Below are 16396 nucleotides of genomic sequence, written 5' to 3'. Positions count from 1 at the left end.
TCAACACTAAGTAGGTCAAGACTTTGCTCTCCCAGTAGAGCTGCCAGGCAAAGGGCAGCAGCAGCAGCTCTGTGTTGTATAGTATCTTTCACATTAATAATTCACGTATGCCTTGCAGAATTGGCTAGAAAAGACCAAGATTTAAACAAACTAGTGCAGGGACACGTTTGTGTATGGAATGAGGAGACATAAAAGGACAAAGGAAGAAAAAGAAGTCTTTTGAGAGGGTTTTTGCAAAAAAATACAGGCACAAGTGTGATAAACTCTAGGCTCGTTTTAATTTCATTATTTTAGTTGGAAAATATTTCTGAATGGCAAGAAAAAGCTCCTGAATAGCTTTAATATATAAACCGGGCAAACAAAACACTAGAAGGTATGTCTGAAGGGGGGGGGAAAAAAAGCAAAATATACTACTATCCAAGACAAAAATCTAAACCACTCATGCCAAAGGTAGAAAAGAGGAAGCACGTGCCCAATGTGAAAAGGTCACTGCCCACACAATTGTGAGTTTCCAGATGAAAGACAGCACAAGTTCTGCAGCTTCCGCATCATGAAATAGTTATTAGGTTTCTGGAAACATCTCAAGTGAATTCAAGCAGCTTTGCTGTGTTTCTCGAGTGAAAAAAATTGAAATTATGAATGCTGGCTGGAACAGTCTACCAGAAGGAAAACAAACAAAGTTAGTCCATTGTTAATACGCAGAGTGCTTTGTGTTCTCAGGCATAGCCAGAGGGTGTCTGTGGGCCCCAAGGTTCATATCTGTGCCAGTCAAAGCTCCTAGGAAGCTGACAGCATAAATCTCACTGGTGCCATCAATGCAGCCACCTGGTAAGGGCCTCAGCCTCAGAAGGCTTGCAGAGACAAGGTGGTGTTTGTCAGGTTTCACAAGAAAGTGTTAAAGCATGTGCTGACCCCTTTCCCACCCAAACCAGTCAGAAATGGAAACACTGCCGTTGCTTTCATTTTTAAATACCCAACAGCATGAAAAAAGAGTGTTTCTCTCAGATGGGAAAGATCCAAATCCAGTTTATTCCACAGCCTCAATATCAGCTGAACGTATTTCAGCACTATTTATGTACTTGGAACAGGACCTTCCCCTTCTTGGCTGAGTGCCATGATTATCTAACAAGAAAGTCACATACACTCACTAATTCAGTCATTTTACAGGGGCACAGCTTCTACTGTGGAAAAGACTGGAATTGTTAGACTGCTCAACTAGGTCACACAAAGTGGCTGTTCAAAGGACAGTACTGAAAGGAGGGATTTGAACAGAGATCTCTTGAATCCTCCGTAACTGCTGTAGCCACCAATTGTGCAAGGCATTTGTTCCTCCACTGTATTTTTGGAAGACCTGGTTTAGATGTCTGCACAAAGGAAATGCTCGCATTTCTTTTCTCAGCTATCAGGCCAGGATAGTTGTAACTGAAGTGATGAACAGAAGATCAGTTAAAAGCAGATACTGAAAAACTGCTTCACACCTGAAATTTCCAATTCTTGGCCCGACCAATACTTTCTAGGGATACAAGTACACACCACCCTTCCTGGCACTGCAGTGTACTTGATCCAATTCACTGGTTCTATGAAGGAATGCAGGAATGTTGATTAAAGCAGTGTCTGCATCTGTCCTGTGTCCTGGATGCATGTCCTGCCACTCTACAGACTGGCTTGTATCTTAAGATAGTAACTGAAATGAAAGAGAAGTGTCAAATTCATTTGATGCTACCTAACAAAAGGGAATTTCTTTAATATTATATACTCACATTAAGGTTTCTAATGGCAACAACATGATTCCTACAGGCTGAATGTCTGATTTTCTAGTGCAAGTTTTCTGAATTATAAGAAAAAAATTTGGAAAATATTGAAATATTTGAAAATATTTGAATATGACTTCTCATTAGAGCTATTTCTAGCTCCGTGTTTTAAAGATGATAAAATGCAGAGAATCTAATTATAGTGGTATGAAATAAGCAAAATCTGTCTCTCCTCAAATTGAAATTATTGGCAGGTGGCCTGGCAAAAGCTAATGTTAGTGTTCTTTTTAATCAGTATCTGCAATTCTGAAGCAAATTTTAAAATTAAATTCTGTGGTAGAGGAATAACAATCATGTTAGCAAATGAGAACGTTGTTTGCCTTGTTGTTATTTGGGTTTGGTTGTTTTTGCACGGTTGCTTCTGGCCTTTTTCCACAATCTGTTTTTCAAATACAGACCTTTTTCCACATCTGCTTTTAAGTCATGACAGCAGCAGCAGCTTATTTCTTCCAGGGCAGGAGAGAAGGTAGCACACCGATTACCATTTGTGACTGACTGCACTCACCTGCCAGAGAAGAGCTGACCATGAACAGCTGGCAGCTGTAGCTGTGGTAGCTGCACCTGCAGAGCTGCTACTTGGAACTCCATTTCAAACATTCATGCACCTACAGGCACATACATCCTGGCCCTGCAAGGCACTTAACCAGTTTCACAACCACTGAGCTGGGGAACCTCAACTACTTTTTGGTGGCATGAAATTCCACAGTTCTTAAGTTTGGACAACACTCTCCATTATTATTATTATCAATCAACGAGGATTACAAATGTTAAGCGCCTTCCCCCCTTAATTCTGATTCTTCAGTTTTCTGGAAGTCCTGGAGATCAGAGAATTAAAATAGTCTTCTCAATTCCAATTAAAATTTCATTTTTAATAGTGGCTATGGACAAAGCTGGTTATTAGGACTACTTTAATCTTTATTGTTTAAAAATAGAATTCAAGAAAGTTAAGAAATGAGAGAAATTAAGGAAGTACACGTTTTTAAAACAATTATTTTCTCTGACTAATAATCAATCTAGCTCAGTAGCTCATCAGAAGTACATAAAATTGTTTTCTAAAGCTGAAGATATATTTAGATTATAAACTAATTATGCCTATGTTTTTCTAAGACACAGGAGATTACTTACCTTGATAAATTAGCTTGACTACTCAGTAAGGTTAGGATATATCCCTCTTCTCCCTTATAGCCATGCTACTTCCGTTGCTAAAAAGCTGGATGATTTCTTGCCTTCTTGACATAACAGCACATGTACAGCAGTGGTCACAAAGGGCAAAGTCACTACTCCCACCATCTTCACAAAGCTCTCTAAAAGCTTTGTTCCGCATGCTGAAGAAATGTACAGTACGTAGCAGTAAGATGGGTAAAACTTGGATACAACATTATTTGTAGATCTCTGAGATTCCTCCAAGGAAAAGAGCATCAACCCCTAAACAAGAAGCAGCCAAGAGGGACCAATGCTGTCACTTCCCCAGCAATCTGTACACGCACTGGCCAGTCCATCGTCTTTACTCCTTCAACAAGTTGTGCAAGGATAATGAATAGAATGATGAGTGATCTGGTGTTTATTCCTGCCATCTCTTCCTGATAATAACAATGGGCTGCACTGGTTTGGATTTCAGTGTACAAGCTCCATGCTCTGTAACTAAACTCCTTGCCTTTAGCTTGTTACCACAAGATACCCCTAAAGATGAGGGCAACTGAACTAAAACAGCTGAACTGTTTTAATGCTCAGTTCATTTCCTGTTCATCTGCAGCTGAAACCATGATTTGCAGGTTCATGTACAAGATGAAAGTAAAATTACAGAAAAATGTACAAAAAAAGAGATGTCAGTTATAAACTCAGAGATTAACATTTTTATACTGTCAAAACATGTATGTCCATGATGCTCAGTGTAACCTGACATTAATCACATCCTGTTTCTCTGATGTTAAGCCAAAGGCAGAGTGGTTCTAAAGTTCAGTGTGAACAAGCTAGGATGCTTTTGTGAGTGGGGTCAGTGAAAATCAAATATAAATAGAACAGTTAGAAACTGAGCTCTTGTCAGAGGGAAAGTGGGGGTCTGTCTTTCATTTTGTTTTGAAAAAGACTGTCCATCTTTTAAGACTGTAGCACTCTCTCAGCTCAGAGTTCTCTTTACAGTGATAAATGGATCTAGAGATCTTTCACTGCAGCGTGCCAGGCACCTTAGACATCAAGTGTTTCACACTATAAAAGGAAATTGTATTTCAGTTTTGGTCCAACTAAGTTTTCTCCAACTTGTCCAAACATTCTTATTTATTTTGATATTCTCTGAATGCTTATTCTGTATTTCAGTACTCTCTGAATATTGCTACTTTAATGACAGTACTAATTCATGTAAGACTGCAGTGTTTCATCAAACATTTTAGCAGCAACAGCTACTTACATTTAGGGTTATTAAATCAACCAAGACCCAGTGGCTGTAATCCAGCACATGTGAGCAGGAATAAATGGATGCAATAAACTGCTAAGGACCATTGCTTGAATTTTAACAGCTTTATAAATATAAAGAGCTGAACCCAAGCATCATGGAAATCGGGAGTGATAAAAAAGCATCTCTATCACTATACAGAAAGGGCTCCCACCATATCAAATCATTCCTCCAAAACAGGCAAATCAAGTATCTAACTTTAGTTTTAATCTCTATTGCTTGGTTCATAAACATCTCTGAGACAAGTAATGAGAATGCCCTCATAAGAGTAAAGCTTGTTTTCTCCCTTTAAAATCTAGCTTTGAAAGCAGAATCTTAAAGGAAAATGTTAAACTGCTCCTTCACAACTTTACTTTTTGACATAAATCAAGCCACACATCTCCTATTTTTTCCAAGTGCTCAACAAATTTGAAATGTTTTAAGATTTGCTTCATTAAAAAGGTAAAAAAGAGACACTTACCAATGCTTAAGGTAGGTCTGCTTTTCATGTCCCAGTCTCGTCAAGTTTGTTGGTTCTTCATTTTACTTAATCTGTGTTTATCAGAACAGAAATTAATTTTAGATGTTCTCTGTGCCTAAGATAATATTTGAAGAAAATTTCCAGTATTTACAGCTAGAGAAATTCTTTTACCTTCTCAGTGTCCAGTGCAGTACCTTCCTCTCTGGCATTTTGTCACCCTTTCATTTAGTTATGCAGATATGTAACTACTGTATTCTTATCCCTCTGGTTCAAAAATGTGAGGTATGCTACATGATGGCTGCACTAAGCAAAACAGGGTACTATAAAGAAAAATATTCAGCACTGCCTATGGCACATCACAGAGTATACACTGTGGAGAAGCTGTAGCTCAACATTTCTGAGCTAGTCCTTATATACACAGAGAAACTGTAACAGATCCTGAAAAAAAATGTACATATTTTATTGGAAGCTGGGGCAATGGACAGAAGAGCACTTAAAAATTTTAAGAAAACATAAATGTATAATATTTTCCTTTCCTTAACCCCCCAGTCTGGAAAAACTCCACAGACTATTCAAATCCTTTACTTCTATACACAATAAGCCAAGTCTCAAAATTTACCAAATATAGGTAATGCTTCCAAAACCTCAGAGATTCTTTATAGACTTATTAATCCCACTAAAATACTTCTGGTAAGAAACCAATAATTTTAATAGGAAAGGTGCATTCAATATTGTAAAACATTTGCAATGTACAGTTTTTACAAGTAATACACCACTAAGATCTACAAAGATTTTTTTTCTTAAAACACTTGGCTCTTTACCATCTCACAATCCTCTTTAAATAAATAATTAACAAAAGTGTCTCACTTCTAATAATGGAAGTAACATTACAGATAAAAAGAGTATCAACCATGTTGCAGAAATGCTACAACAATGCCCCTTTCACCCTCCAGTCTTGAGACAGCAAATCCTGCAGTTCTTCTTCATCTTCACTACCAATATCCTCATCCTCTTTCTCTTGTGTTGCTCTTAATCTCATGGCTTCCTTTAGCTTCTCCTTCATCTCATCTTGGCGGTTACGCAAAAGCTCGACACGGCGATAACATTCACTGTTGAAAAGTAAACCACCTATTAACACTTATGGCCTTTTCACGTTAATTTGATCATCTACAGTGCTGGATTCTGCTTCTCCAGCTTTGGATAAAGAAGCTTTACAGCTTCCAATCCGTTAAAAAAATAAGCTTTCAAGATGCTACTGCACCTTCTCTGTGTCAATCAGGTGGAAAGAGACCAGAGGAGAGGAGCGGTGTGGGCAATCTCTAGCAATGAGATCAAATCCAAATATTTTAACAACTGTGGTACCACCACAAATCATTTTTTAAAGAGCACAGAACCAATATTTACTTCCACACAAGAAGATACACCATTCTTTCCTCAACTTATGGTTTTCATATGTGATAGAAAGGTGAGACATCAATTGGTTATAAATTTTGATAACTTAGAAGTGGCATCTCTGAAAATAAAAAAGCAGCACAAGTGTTCAGATTCTTTATCTGCTTCCTATGTGCTATAGCAGAACATTTTAAGTAAACATAATCCAAAAGTTTCAGTTTTCCATTTACTTTAAAAGTTCTGTCCTTGAAATACGTTCTGTAACAATTATTCTAGCCATTTTAAACACTGCATTTTGTTGAAAATGCCAACTAGTACCTGCCTGATTTAAATACATCTTTGCTAAGAAAAGACACCAGGGAAAGATTACAATCCAGATCCTGTTTCCCCTTGTATATCTCAAATACAATTACTTACAGGGAGTCATAGCTGAAACTTTGAAGGCTAAGGAAAACATTAATGTCTCTGGAATTAAGTTGATTTTCAGTTTAATTTGAAATAGCCTGCATTTAAATACAGTCAAAAGACAAAGCTACAAAAACTCTAAAAATCTATTTGTAACTTTTATTTTGGGGAAAAATAATTTCAGTAACAAACTTGAAATTCTCTACAAATTTCTGAATTTGGTTCTGTGTACTATAGCATCCTTAGCTACTGAGAAAAGTGAATCCTCAGAGAGGCAGGTTTAGCTCTCCCCAGCCCTCTGCAGAATTAGATGAACACCATTAAAAGACATTCCTGTAATACCAAAGCTCAGTTTGAACCCAATGCTATTGTTATTATACGCCGATGTGTAGCGTGTAAATCTGCCCAGATGTCTAAAGTGTTGCTTTAATTTTTTGTGTCTTCTTTTTGTTGCAAGGTTCATCAAAATCAGAATTCATTTTTTCCTTTTCAGTCGCTACTACTGCCATTATCACTATTAATCAATGTGTTAAGCTACATGATAATGGTAACAAACTGTTCTATAAAGCTGTATTTCAGGTTACTTGAGTTTAAACTAATGCTTATCCAACCGTGACATCTACCATTTCAGCAAAACAAACCAAACCACTTCATTAAATTTAGTACATTGTTCAACGTAAACTTTAAGTAAACTTTTACTAGAAACAAGCAGAGTTGGTCACAGAATAGAACATTTCAGTATGGCAAATGCTTTTTAAAAATGTGCCCAGAAATACCAGAGAAATACAAATTAAGACATTTGACAAGGGAAGGGGGGACAGTTTGTTCCAAGAATTTGCCTTCTGTACTTTCAGTGATTCACGTGTGTTTTTTCTTTGGAGAAAGTTACATAACTTTGCACCAGAACTCATGTCTTTATTAGGTATAATTCTGCAATTTGAGGGAGTCTGTCCTTCAAATATTCAGGTGATTAATGAAAGGTAGTATCACAGATTAAAAATGTTTTTACCACTCTAGTCAAGTAGCAGTCCATTACTGCTGGAGAACAGAGAGTTTGAGGAAAAATTGATCTACTTACATCTGCTCATCAATTTCTCCAATCTGGCGATCTAGTCGTCCCTCCTCATCATCTTCTGCCACTATTGCTTCTGAAATCTAAACCAGAAAAGCACCAAGAAAATTCACCTTCATCCTGAATTCCACTTTCGTTCCTTTATGATGTCTGTCTTTCCCTCCTCCCTCCTATCTCGAGTTAGTGTCAATCTCCTATATGTATATTCCCACTTTCACAAGGGCAAATACAGAAAAAAAAAATGGTGTGCTTTGACATGAAATGGAAATGTTTTTTCTTAAAAGCAAAAGTAGATTGGCTGCTTTGGGGTTAATCTTTCGATTTTTTTCAATACACTGCAATTTGAAACTGAGCAAACTACACACATCCAAAGTCTGAGGTTGAAACAGGAGCTATATCCCAGTGCTTGGGACTTAATTCCACACACTTACTGAACATATCGCTTAAATATTCCCGCTAGATCCCGAAGTGTTTCTAACCTGTTATTTTTTTCAGCATATACTTTCTCAAATCTGAATGTCTGGGAGATGCTATGCAATCAATGGTCCACGCATAACTGAGAAGATTCCTCCTAAGCTGAAGAATATCTGAATGGCTTATGCTAGCAAAATGTATCCACCACTGCTTTTGTATGAACATTCGCTCTGTTTATAGTGCTGACGGCTTTAAAATGAGCAATGATAAATTTTTCTGCATCACTTTTCTTAGCAGTTGACAGATGAGTAATTATTTACAATTAAAATAATTTAAAAAAAGCGCAAATATTCTAGGGGAAGACTTGAGAACACCAGGTATTCTTTAGTACAGTTTTATATTGTACAAAAGGGCAGATAAAAACCTGCTGCAGGAAGACTTTCCATGCAATGCTAAATAGTAAAAAATGGAAGTACAGAAAAACTGTGGCCAATTCAAGTGTCTCACACACAAACTCCTTTGTCACTTTCCCAAATTTTGGGGTTCCTTTCCAGTACATTTAAATTAACCATGAAACCCAGGTTACCTACACTTTATAGATACGTTTTGAAAAAGGCAGACAAATGGGTGTGTTTTTAAAGGTTAAAATATACATATAGTCCACAATCATGTCCTGTTTGGTTACAGGACACTGATCTGAGGTATATGTTATCTAAATAGTATTTAAATAAAATACAATTTAACAAATGTAACTAGATACACACTGATGACTGGATCCTGATCAAAGGTTTTTGAACTTAATTTCCTTTAAGTGGAAAATAGAAGGAACCCTTTGCTCATTTATACAGTGCATTTAACCACACATTGCATTGAAACAAACAGCTGACAAATGCAGATGTCAGTCATTCTGCAGAGCTGCATGAAACTGTTGTTTTCTTTATTGTGTATAGTATTTAGAATCAATAAAAATAGATTCCATTACTTACTGTGTTGACCTGTCGCATTGCCTTTTGAAATTCATCCCATTCTTTGTCCATCTGATCCTTTGGAGCATCAACTTTTCTCACCTAAGGAACATGAAAATTTTTAAGTTAACAGTTTATGTGTAGTGACTCCTCGGGGCACTGTAAAATATCAGGAGAAATAGGAAAAATTATGCTATCAGAAAAGTCTGGTCGATGTACTTCAGTTTAAGTAATGCCTATGAGTAAGAGAGTGCACCTGCACAATGGTTTTGGAGGAAAAATCTGACTCCTGGATTAAAACAACATCAGTGACTGTAGCATTAAAGAATAATTAAGAATGGCTGGTGTGGAACATCTGGAGTAACAAAAGTGACTAAGTCTGTTAATTTGATGGACTGGAATTTCACTGTGTCAGGTGATAACTTGTAAATTCTTCTGTAAACTGCCTGTTCAATTGCATACAGTAGCCATTTCACAAGCCAAAATCAGTAAATTATTTGTCTTTGGCATAACATAGAACATCAGCTTTTTCAGTCGCTATTGTTGTTAGATAGTCTGACTGTATTTCAAATCTAGTCTAATTTTGTTGGCTAACAGAAGAAAATGTACAGCTACAAAAACCAGTTTTAGTGGCACGTAAAGCTTTTTATTCTGTGGTAGATGGCATTAGTTACTAAGACATGAAGTCTGAAAAAGCAGTAGCTGTAAGAACGTGTTTAAGATCTACAACTAAGGTAATCAAAACCAGATTGTGCTTTTAATGCAAATAAATAAACAAGATAATCTACCTGTGTAATCAAAACTTTCACAACTCAAGACTGGAAGATGTGGCATATAACACGTTAGATGACAGATTATGCCTGACTCAGGACTGGGTAGAAATTATATAGCTTGGAGAACTAAGCAGTTTGAACACAGTAATTCATGACACCATCTTTTTGCATTAGTTTTATTTTTCCTTTATTTGTTCTGCTCTTTTGGTGACACATCAGTCATCACCATGGTAAAGAAAACAGTTTGGTACATTTTGTTCCTGAGTAATTATACAAAATCTAGTAGTATGAATTAAGTTTATAGAATAAATTAGAAGCTTCCAAGCAAACTCATACTGGGAAGTAATAGTCATCATTTCATTTTTCTGTTCTGTGATTATTTCTATCATATGTGTATGTACTGTGTTATTATGCATTGTGGTTGTCTTTTGTAATTCATAATTATTTGTATTTCTTACAATAAATTTAAACACTAAAGTTATTTTTTCTTGAAATATTTATCTAATATAGAATTTATACACTTTACAAATACCCGATGTAAATAACACACATTTTTGATGCCCACAATCTCCCTTCCAAATGCTCAGATAATTTTTAAAATAATTATTTTATGTTATGATTCCAAAACAGGACCACTGCAGCCATCTCAATTTAAGTGATGTCACAAACATTTTCCTTCCTCTGAGTATTAGCTACACTCAGAAAGGGCCCATTAAAAGGAAGAGCATCTGCACCAGTTCCAGGAAGAGCTTGTTGGAACAAGTAACTGCTTGTAAATTTTATCAGTTGAGGCAATAACCAGAACAAAAATCACTAACCAGTGTCCTGACAGATATAAGCAGATTCTCCTCTGCCTGCTAGGTATTCCCAGCTTTGTACAAGCTTCCCAACTCATGATGAAACTAAGTATTTGAAAAATTTAACGCTTCAGTTAGTCATACGTGAAGAAAACAAACAGAAAATGAAAATCGCCCTCCCCCCCAAAAAAAAGCACCAACAAAACCCCAAAACCAACCAAACAAAACCAAGAAAATCAAACCAAAGCAAGCAAAAAAAGACTTCACAGTGTGAACAGGGAAATATACTCATGGAAAATAAAAAAGACTTGAGCCTATAGCACTATTATTTCAATAAAGAAAGCAAGAAAGTCATCAAATCTGTGGCAAATTTTACAAAACAAAACAAAAAGGTTGGTGTTTGAAATACCAGTATTTGTTTTGGTCATTTGGCACTGTGCAAGCTGAAGGAAGTGTGAGGGTGGAACAGGCTTCCTGGAGAAGGTGTCCATGCCCCAAGCCTGCCAGTGCTCAAGAGGCATTGGGACAATGCCCTCAATAAGGTGCTGTAACTTTTGGTCAGCCCTGAAGTGGTCAGGCAGTTGGACGAGATGGTTGCTGCAGGTCCCTTCCAACTGAAATAGTCTATTGTATTCTAAATAGTTCAGTCATTTTCTTTTATTCTGGTATGACTGGAGAAGCATCTACTCAGAAAATGATTACAACTGGCAGAAATAAATCTTGCAGCATAAAAAGAGTAGAACACTTACTTTTGCGTCCACTTCAGGATCATCAAAGAAACCTTCTGGCAAAGCTTCAGCAGTGTTTTCTTTCCTGAAATATTTGATTACTATAAGCCCAGGTTAACAGTTTACAACCTGATTTATTGTAGAATTAAAAAGTCAAGAATAAAATCCATAATCTTTTATAAAAGTACCTAGAAAGGGACCACGTTTTTTTAAGACCCAAATTTTACCTATAATCATCAAAACTTCCTTCTTCAGCTTGGTCTTGCCTCACAAAATTCACAAAAGGGTTTAAATCTCACTGTGAAAACAAGCACTACAGCTTATGCTTCTTAACTATTCTTTCCACTGTGCTGAGCACCCAAACATTTTAACAGCACAGTCACCACTTCTGAAAGACTAAACCACTGTCTACAAGTGCTCAAGTGAGCTGAACCATTACTACAGAACAAGCAGTTACAAGCAGTGGCTGACATTAAGCTTCCACAGCACCCTGTGTTAAAATTTGCAAATAGAGATGTCTAACAGATATTGTATGGCATTCCTCCACGTCTTATTCTGTCCCTAAGGTGCAAAATACCTGTCTGAAATAATGCCAGAGGGTGGCATATATACAAACTATTCTGAATGCAGCTTAACAATATGACAGATTTCTAAGTGATCATGGTCTGTACTTCCTGTAAGAATAATTACAACTCCTAAAACTATCAATATTTGATTTAACTGCTTACCTTTCCACTATCTTCTCTTGTACCTCTGCTTTCTGTATGGATCCTGAATGGGAAACTACAGGAGCAGCAGGAGTTTTGCTGTCAAAGAAGTCTATAGGGAAGGACAGAAGTCTGTGACAAAAAGAAGAGCTATTCAAGCAGTTTCTAAAATTCTGACTAGATAGGAATGTCAATTAACACCTTACTGAATCAAGGGAAGAACACCCAGGCATTATCTCACTTGACAGCCTCAAGCGATTAGAACATAAAATCAATAATCATGCTGACAAACCACCACATAATAACAAACTAGCAAAGAATCTCCTTCCTCTAATTCCAGTATTACCCACCCTAACCAGCTAATGGCAACAATTAGAAAAATAAATTAAAAACCCTTCATCATCAGTTAAAATACAGCTTTTCCTTACTGAATCACTTACTGTTTCAGTCAGCATTACCTGCAGGCAGAGAATTAGCTATTGCTTCTTGAGTTGGGATTTCAGTTTTATGCATAATGGAAGATTTGCTTGATTGGTCTTGTTCCTCCTCTTCATCATCATCGTCATCATCATAATTTCCTGACAGTAAACTGGGACCTGGACCCTTGGAAAGCTGTACATTTGCACTGTCTTGCTCCGCTTCATCAAAAAAATCTGATGGCAGCCTAGTAAAGAGCCCACAACAGAACTATTTCAAACTTCACAAGAGTCAGTTCCAGTCTAGCACTCGAAGCCTGGTCACTCTGCGAGCTGTTAGATATTGTACAATACCCTGAACTGCACAGCTGACAATGCAGACACTGTCTGAAGGCAGCACACACTTGTGGCTCTCATTTAAGTTCCCCAGAAATGCTCAGGTTAATTCTAAAAACCTGAACTTCGGGTTTCAGAAATTGTAAATTTCAGTTCCATTTCTCTAGTTGAATATCCAGTATCAAAATCATCAACAAAAATAACCCATAACAAATTGTATTTTGAGGAATGATGGCTTAAGTAATTCTGTCTCCACATACAAAGTAATGTGCATCACTATACCTGCTGTGAACATATTAAATATAAAATTAACAGTGGTCATACTAATGTCACATAAACCTTGATAACTACATGTAACACAGCCTCTTATTTTGGGTACCTACTGCTGCCCAGAACTGCAGCTGAGAAAAGCCACACAGGCTCAGCAGTAAGAAAACCCAGATTTGCTTAGCATAGCTACAACAGGCCTCCAAGCCAAACAATTTTCCATGTTATATTTTAAACTAATCACACAGATGAGTTCAGAAATCAACAAACCTCTCAAGTGTTAATTTTGCACACAAACTCAAAACTTCTACAAGGTAACTGTACATAATATCTATGCAAGATAATAATAATTCAGCCTGTGAAGTGTACAATAGACCCTCAGGTCTCATGTGACATCTGCCAATCCTGCAAAGATGTCCAAACATATCAGAAATTTTTAGTGGCAGTAAAGGTGCTTAACCCACTCCCTTGAAGTCAAATACAGTCCTTTATTTGTCAGAGTTCAACTGCAGGATATGCACTTACATGAATTTTAACTGACAAAAACCATCTTAACGAAGATCTACTGATGACATTTGTTAGCTGGTTTTGTAAATATCATTTAATTATACATTCAAAATTTGTCTTAATTTCAGACTACCACCTCTTCTGCAGTATGCTAGCATTAAAGATTAGAGTGCATGCCATAATCCAGTTACATTCATTCTAGCAAACTGTATAATACCACCACATGTTAATCCCTAAAAGTCTGATAGTGACAGTAAAAGAATTCCTGTTTTCCCAGAGACTCTAAGAGTAGATAGGATTTTCTCATCTGCACTGAGGAAGATGCTGCCATGTTCAGGAATATACAACCCCATTAGAGAATGAGCAGAAGCAGGGATCTGCTGACACTCTGAACCTTTACCCTTGGCTAGGAAAGACTGACAAGGAAGAACTGGGTGAGAATGCAGCTGTTGGTAGTTACAAAGAAATCATATGTAATAAGATCTACTTACCCAGCTGTAGACGTATGTGGCTTTTCATCTGTACCTGTACAACAGCCAAGAGTCACTCCTTAAAATTCATGCTTTTACAAGAAACAACCCTCAGACTCTTACTACAGAGGCAAGTTCACAAATGCACACTTTGGTGTATTTCAAGGGTTTACATGTCTACATCAAGAGAAAAAAAATTAACTATCTTTCCTTTAGCAAGAACTTTGAGGCATGGTTTGAGGTAAAACAGTGGCTTGATCCCACTGACAAGGAGTAACACCACTTCTGGGCAAGTGCCTCTACTGCTTAGCTTACACTGCTGCTGGTTGTTTGGGCCAAGCCCACAGTTCCATGATGTACCAAAAAGCCAGAAGAAAACTGCCAAAGGCATTGTTTTCTCCTGACAGTGAACTCACAGAGAAAGACAGATTTCTTCCTTTTCTAGCCACAATAAGCTGACATTAACTCAACAGTCTTCTGTATTCGTGTGTATTCACACTCACTTCCAAAGGACAAAAAAACAAACCAAAAACATTCAGGATGTAAAATGGCTGGATTCTGGCAGGTACTTGATAAGTATTTTTCTCTCCTCACCTTTTACTCTTTTTAGCTCTGTATTTTCCGTGTCAACAGTTTTTCTCTTGACAGGATGAGACGATGTGCCAGCAGCTGAACCAGTCGCAGTCTGCTTTGTACCTTTTAATTCTGCAACTCTCTGTAAAGAAGTAAAAATTCAGGACACTTTCCTAGCAGTAACTTCTGGATTGCATCTTAAAACACAGTGCTTTTAGAACAGATTATAAAAGTGAGCTAATATCTTTCTAGAACAGGATCACTGAAACAAAGACTGTCAACCTCTGGAATGATGTGACATGGGGACAGGCACCTGCACAAGGGAAACTGTATGAGTAAGAAAGGAAAGATCAGTGACACTGACAGCAGTAAGGCACTGGAGGAGAAAGCAGGAGGGCTGGACTCATTCTAAGGTCCTGGAATATTAAGTGTTTTAAAATTAAAACACAGCACTAGCATTAAAGACATGTCAGTGCGCCTTGCCATGGTCATCTAGTCTGAATCCAGGCAATGAACTAGGAAACCCTCAGTTCTTTTGGTCTTTTCCTCGGTACTTGTAAAATTAAGCACGATCTCCCAGTTTCTGCTAAGAAGCAGCAGCAGAACTTAGAAGGATTAAAACCCCTCCCCCAGATTTAAGGCTGCATCCAAATTACAAGCTCCTTGAATCATTTTATAAATTCTTCATCTTTATTGCTAAATTACAAAGAAAAAAAAGGCATATCTTCTTGACCTTAACATATTTTCCTAAGCTGTCACTTGACAGCACACAGGTACCTGAGCAACCCCCAGTGGGGTTTCACAGTCCAAGCTTCAGACAAGTGACAGCCAAAAGCTGTGGCTTAGGTGGGAACCGCTTCACCTTACGGGCAGGCCTCTTGAAAGACACAGGACCCCCCCCTTTTAAGCGCTGGCCTTTCAATCCCTGCACAGCTTTTAAGAAAACAAAAAGCGGACGAACCAACCAGGCTTGTTTTCACACTCTTCCCGCACCCTGGAGGGTGTTGCGCTGCTCCCATTACTGCGAACCCTCGGGAGCAGAGAGCCCCCAGGCCCCGTTCCGGCGGGGGGACCTTTCCCTAATAATCCCTCCCCCTTCTCACGTGCTGCCCCGGTACTCCCGAATGGCAAAGCCCCAGACAGCGCCGAGCCGAGACCCGCATCCCCCGCACCGCCGGGACCAGCGGCACACCAGCACCACCGCCCCTCCGCAAACCCCGCTCACCTCCCGGTGCTGCTTGCCCAGGACGTGGGTCTGCCACAGCAGCTCGCTCTTCACGGGCGCGTTGCACAGGGAGCAGCTCAGGTGCCCCAGGCTGTTGTACGTGGCGGCCACGTTAAGGGAAGAAGCAGCGTGCGGGCGCGGACTCCCTCTACCTCTATCCCTTCTTTCTTTCTTTCTTTCTTTCTTTCCTCCCTCCCTCCCTCCCTCCCTCCCACAGCCCCCGAGCCGAGCGCTAGGGAGCCCGGCGCCGAGGATATTTGGCGAAGGGCGAGTCGATCCGCTTCTTCCCCGCGTTCTGGCGCTGCTTCTCCCGCATGAGGCGCCGCAGCTCCTCCTGCCGCACCTGCTTCCGCCCCGCGCCAGCCCCGGCCGCCGCCATCTTCCTTCGCCCGGCGCGCGGGGCCGGGAGGCGGCAGCGGCGCCCGCCGTGACGCGCCCGGGAGGCGCCGGCGGAGGAGGAGGAAGAGGTGTGGGGGGGGTTGGATTCTCCGCCCCCGTCAGGCTGTTCGTCGGTGAGGCCTTTGGAGCGCCGTTAGCACTCGACAGTCCCAGCAGTGGAGCTGTGGGACGCGTCTCCGAATAAATTCCCTAAAACATGCCCCCTCGCCTCCCGCCCCAGCCCCCAATAA

At 39.1% G+C, this 16396-nt stretch overlaps 2 protein-coding genes across 9 annotated transcripts in view; one reads left to right on the top strand and one right to left on the bottom strand.

The window, feature by feature from the left end:
* The window catches only part of LOC113947352 (poly(rC)-binding protein 3-like), a 462347-nt gene extending 452125 nt beyond the window's left edge, over positions 1-10222 (top strand). For all 3 annotated transcript variants that reach the window (XM_027643823.1, XM_027643822.1, XM_027643818.1), the window contains one exon: positions 8085-10222. In XM_027643823.1, the coding sequence (XP_027499624.1) occupies positions 8085-8149 (65 nt within the window). In that variant the 3' untranslated portion in view covers positions 8150-10222. The remainder of the gene's footprint in view (positions 1-8084) is intronic.
* ZNF830 (zinc finger protein 830) lies at positions 1002-16164 on the bottom strand. Of its 6 annotated transcripts, XR_003527688.1 has the most exons (13): positions 16025-16164; positions 15768-15867; positions 14564-14684; positions 13991-14024; positions 12432-12637; positions 11995-12085; positions 11288-11351; positions 8990-9070; positions 7596-7672; positions 4892-5829; positions 4721-4791; positions 2937-3136; positions 1002-2626 (listed from the first exon to the last, which is right to left on the bottom strand). XR_003527688.1 is itself a non-coding variant. In XM_027643825.1 (10 exons), exons 1-10 carry the CDS (start codon positions 16144-16146, stop codon positions 5646-5648), a joined length of 1080 nt encoding a protein of 359 aa, XP_027499626.1. In that variant the 5' UTR covers positions 16147-16164; the 3' UTR covers positions 1002-5645. The 6 variants fall into 6 exon arrangements, 1 of the variants encoding a protein (XP_027499626.1); XR_003527685.1 differs by having other exon boundaries at positions 1002-1684; positions 2317-2626; positions 2937-5829; XR_003527687.1 differs by having other exon boundaries at positions 4721-5829.
* Between the last annotated feature and the right edge of the window lie 232 nt (positions 16165-16396).

The sequence above is a fragment of the Corapipo altera genome, unplaced genomic scaffold (genome assembly GCF_003945725.1).
Source record: "Corapipo altera isolate COAL_440 unplaced genomic scaffold, ASM394572v1 24b, whole genome shotgun sequence".
In the NCBI taxonomy this organism is placed as follows: domain Eukaryota; kingdom Metazoa; phylum Chordata; class Aves; order Passeriformes; family Pipridae; genus Corapipo; species Corapipo altera.
Note: the sequence above shows the minus strand (reverse complement) of the source record. Positions and strands in the feature narration are given on the sequence as shown.

Bases quoted from the DNA above. Each gene is read 5' to 3' on its own strand.
- ZNF830 (XM_027643825.1), bottom strand. From the start codon at position 16,146: ATGGCGGCGGCCGGGGCTGGCGCGGGGCGGAAGCAGGTGCGGCAGGAG. The intron at 14,025-14,563 runs GTGAGGAGAGAA...GCTGTTGTACAG, and splicing joins AGAGCTAAAAAGAGTAAAAG to GTACAGATGAAAAGCCACAT. The intron at 12,638-13,990 runs GTAAGTAGATCT...GCTCTTTACTAG, and splicing joins CCACATACGTCTACAGCTGG to GCTGCCATCAGATTTTTTTG.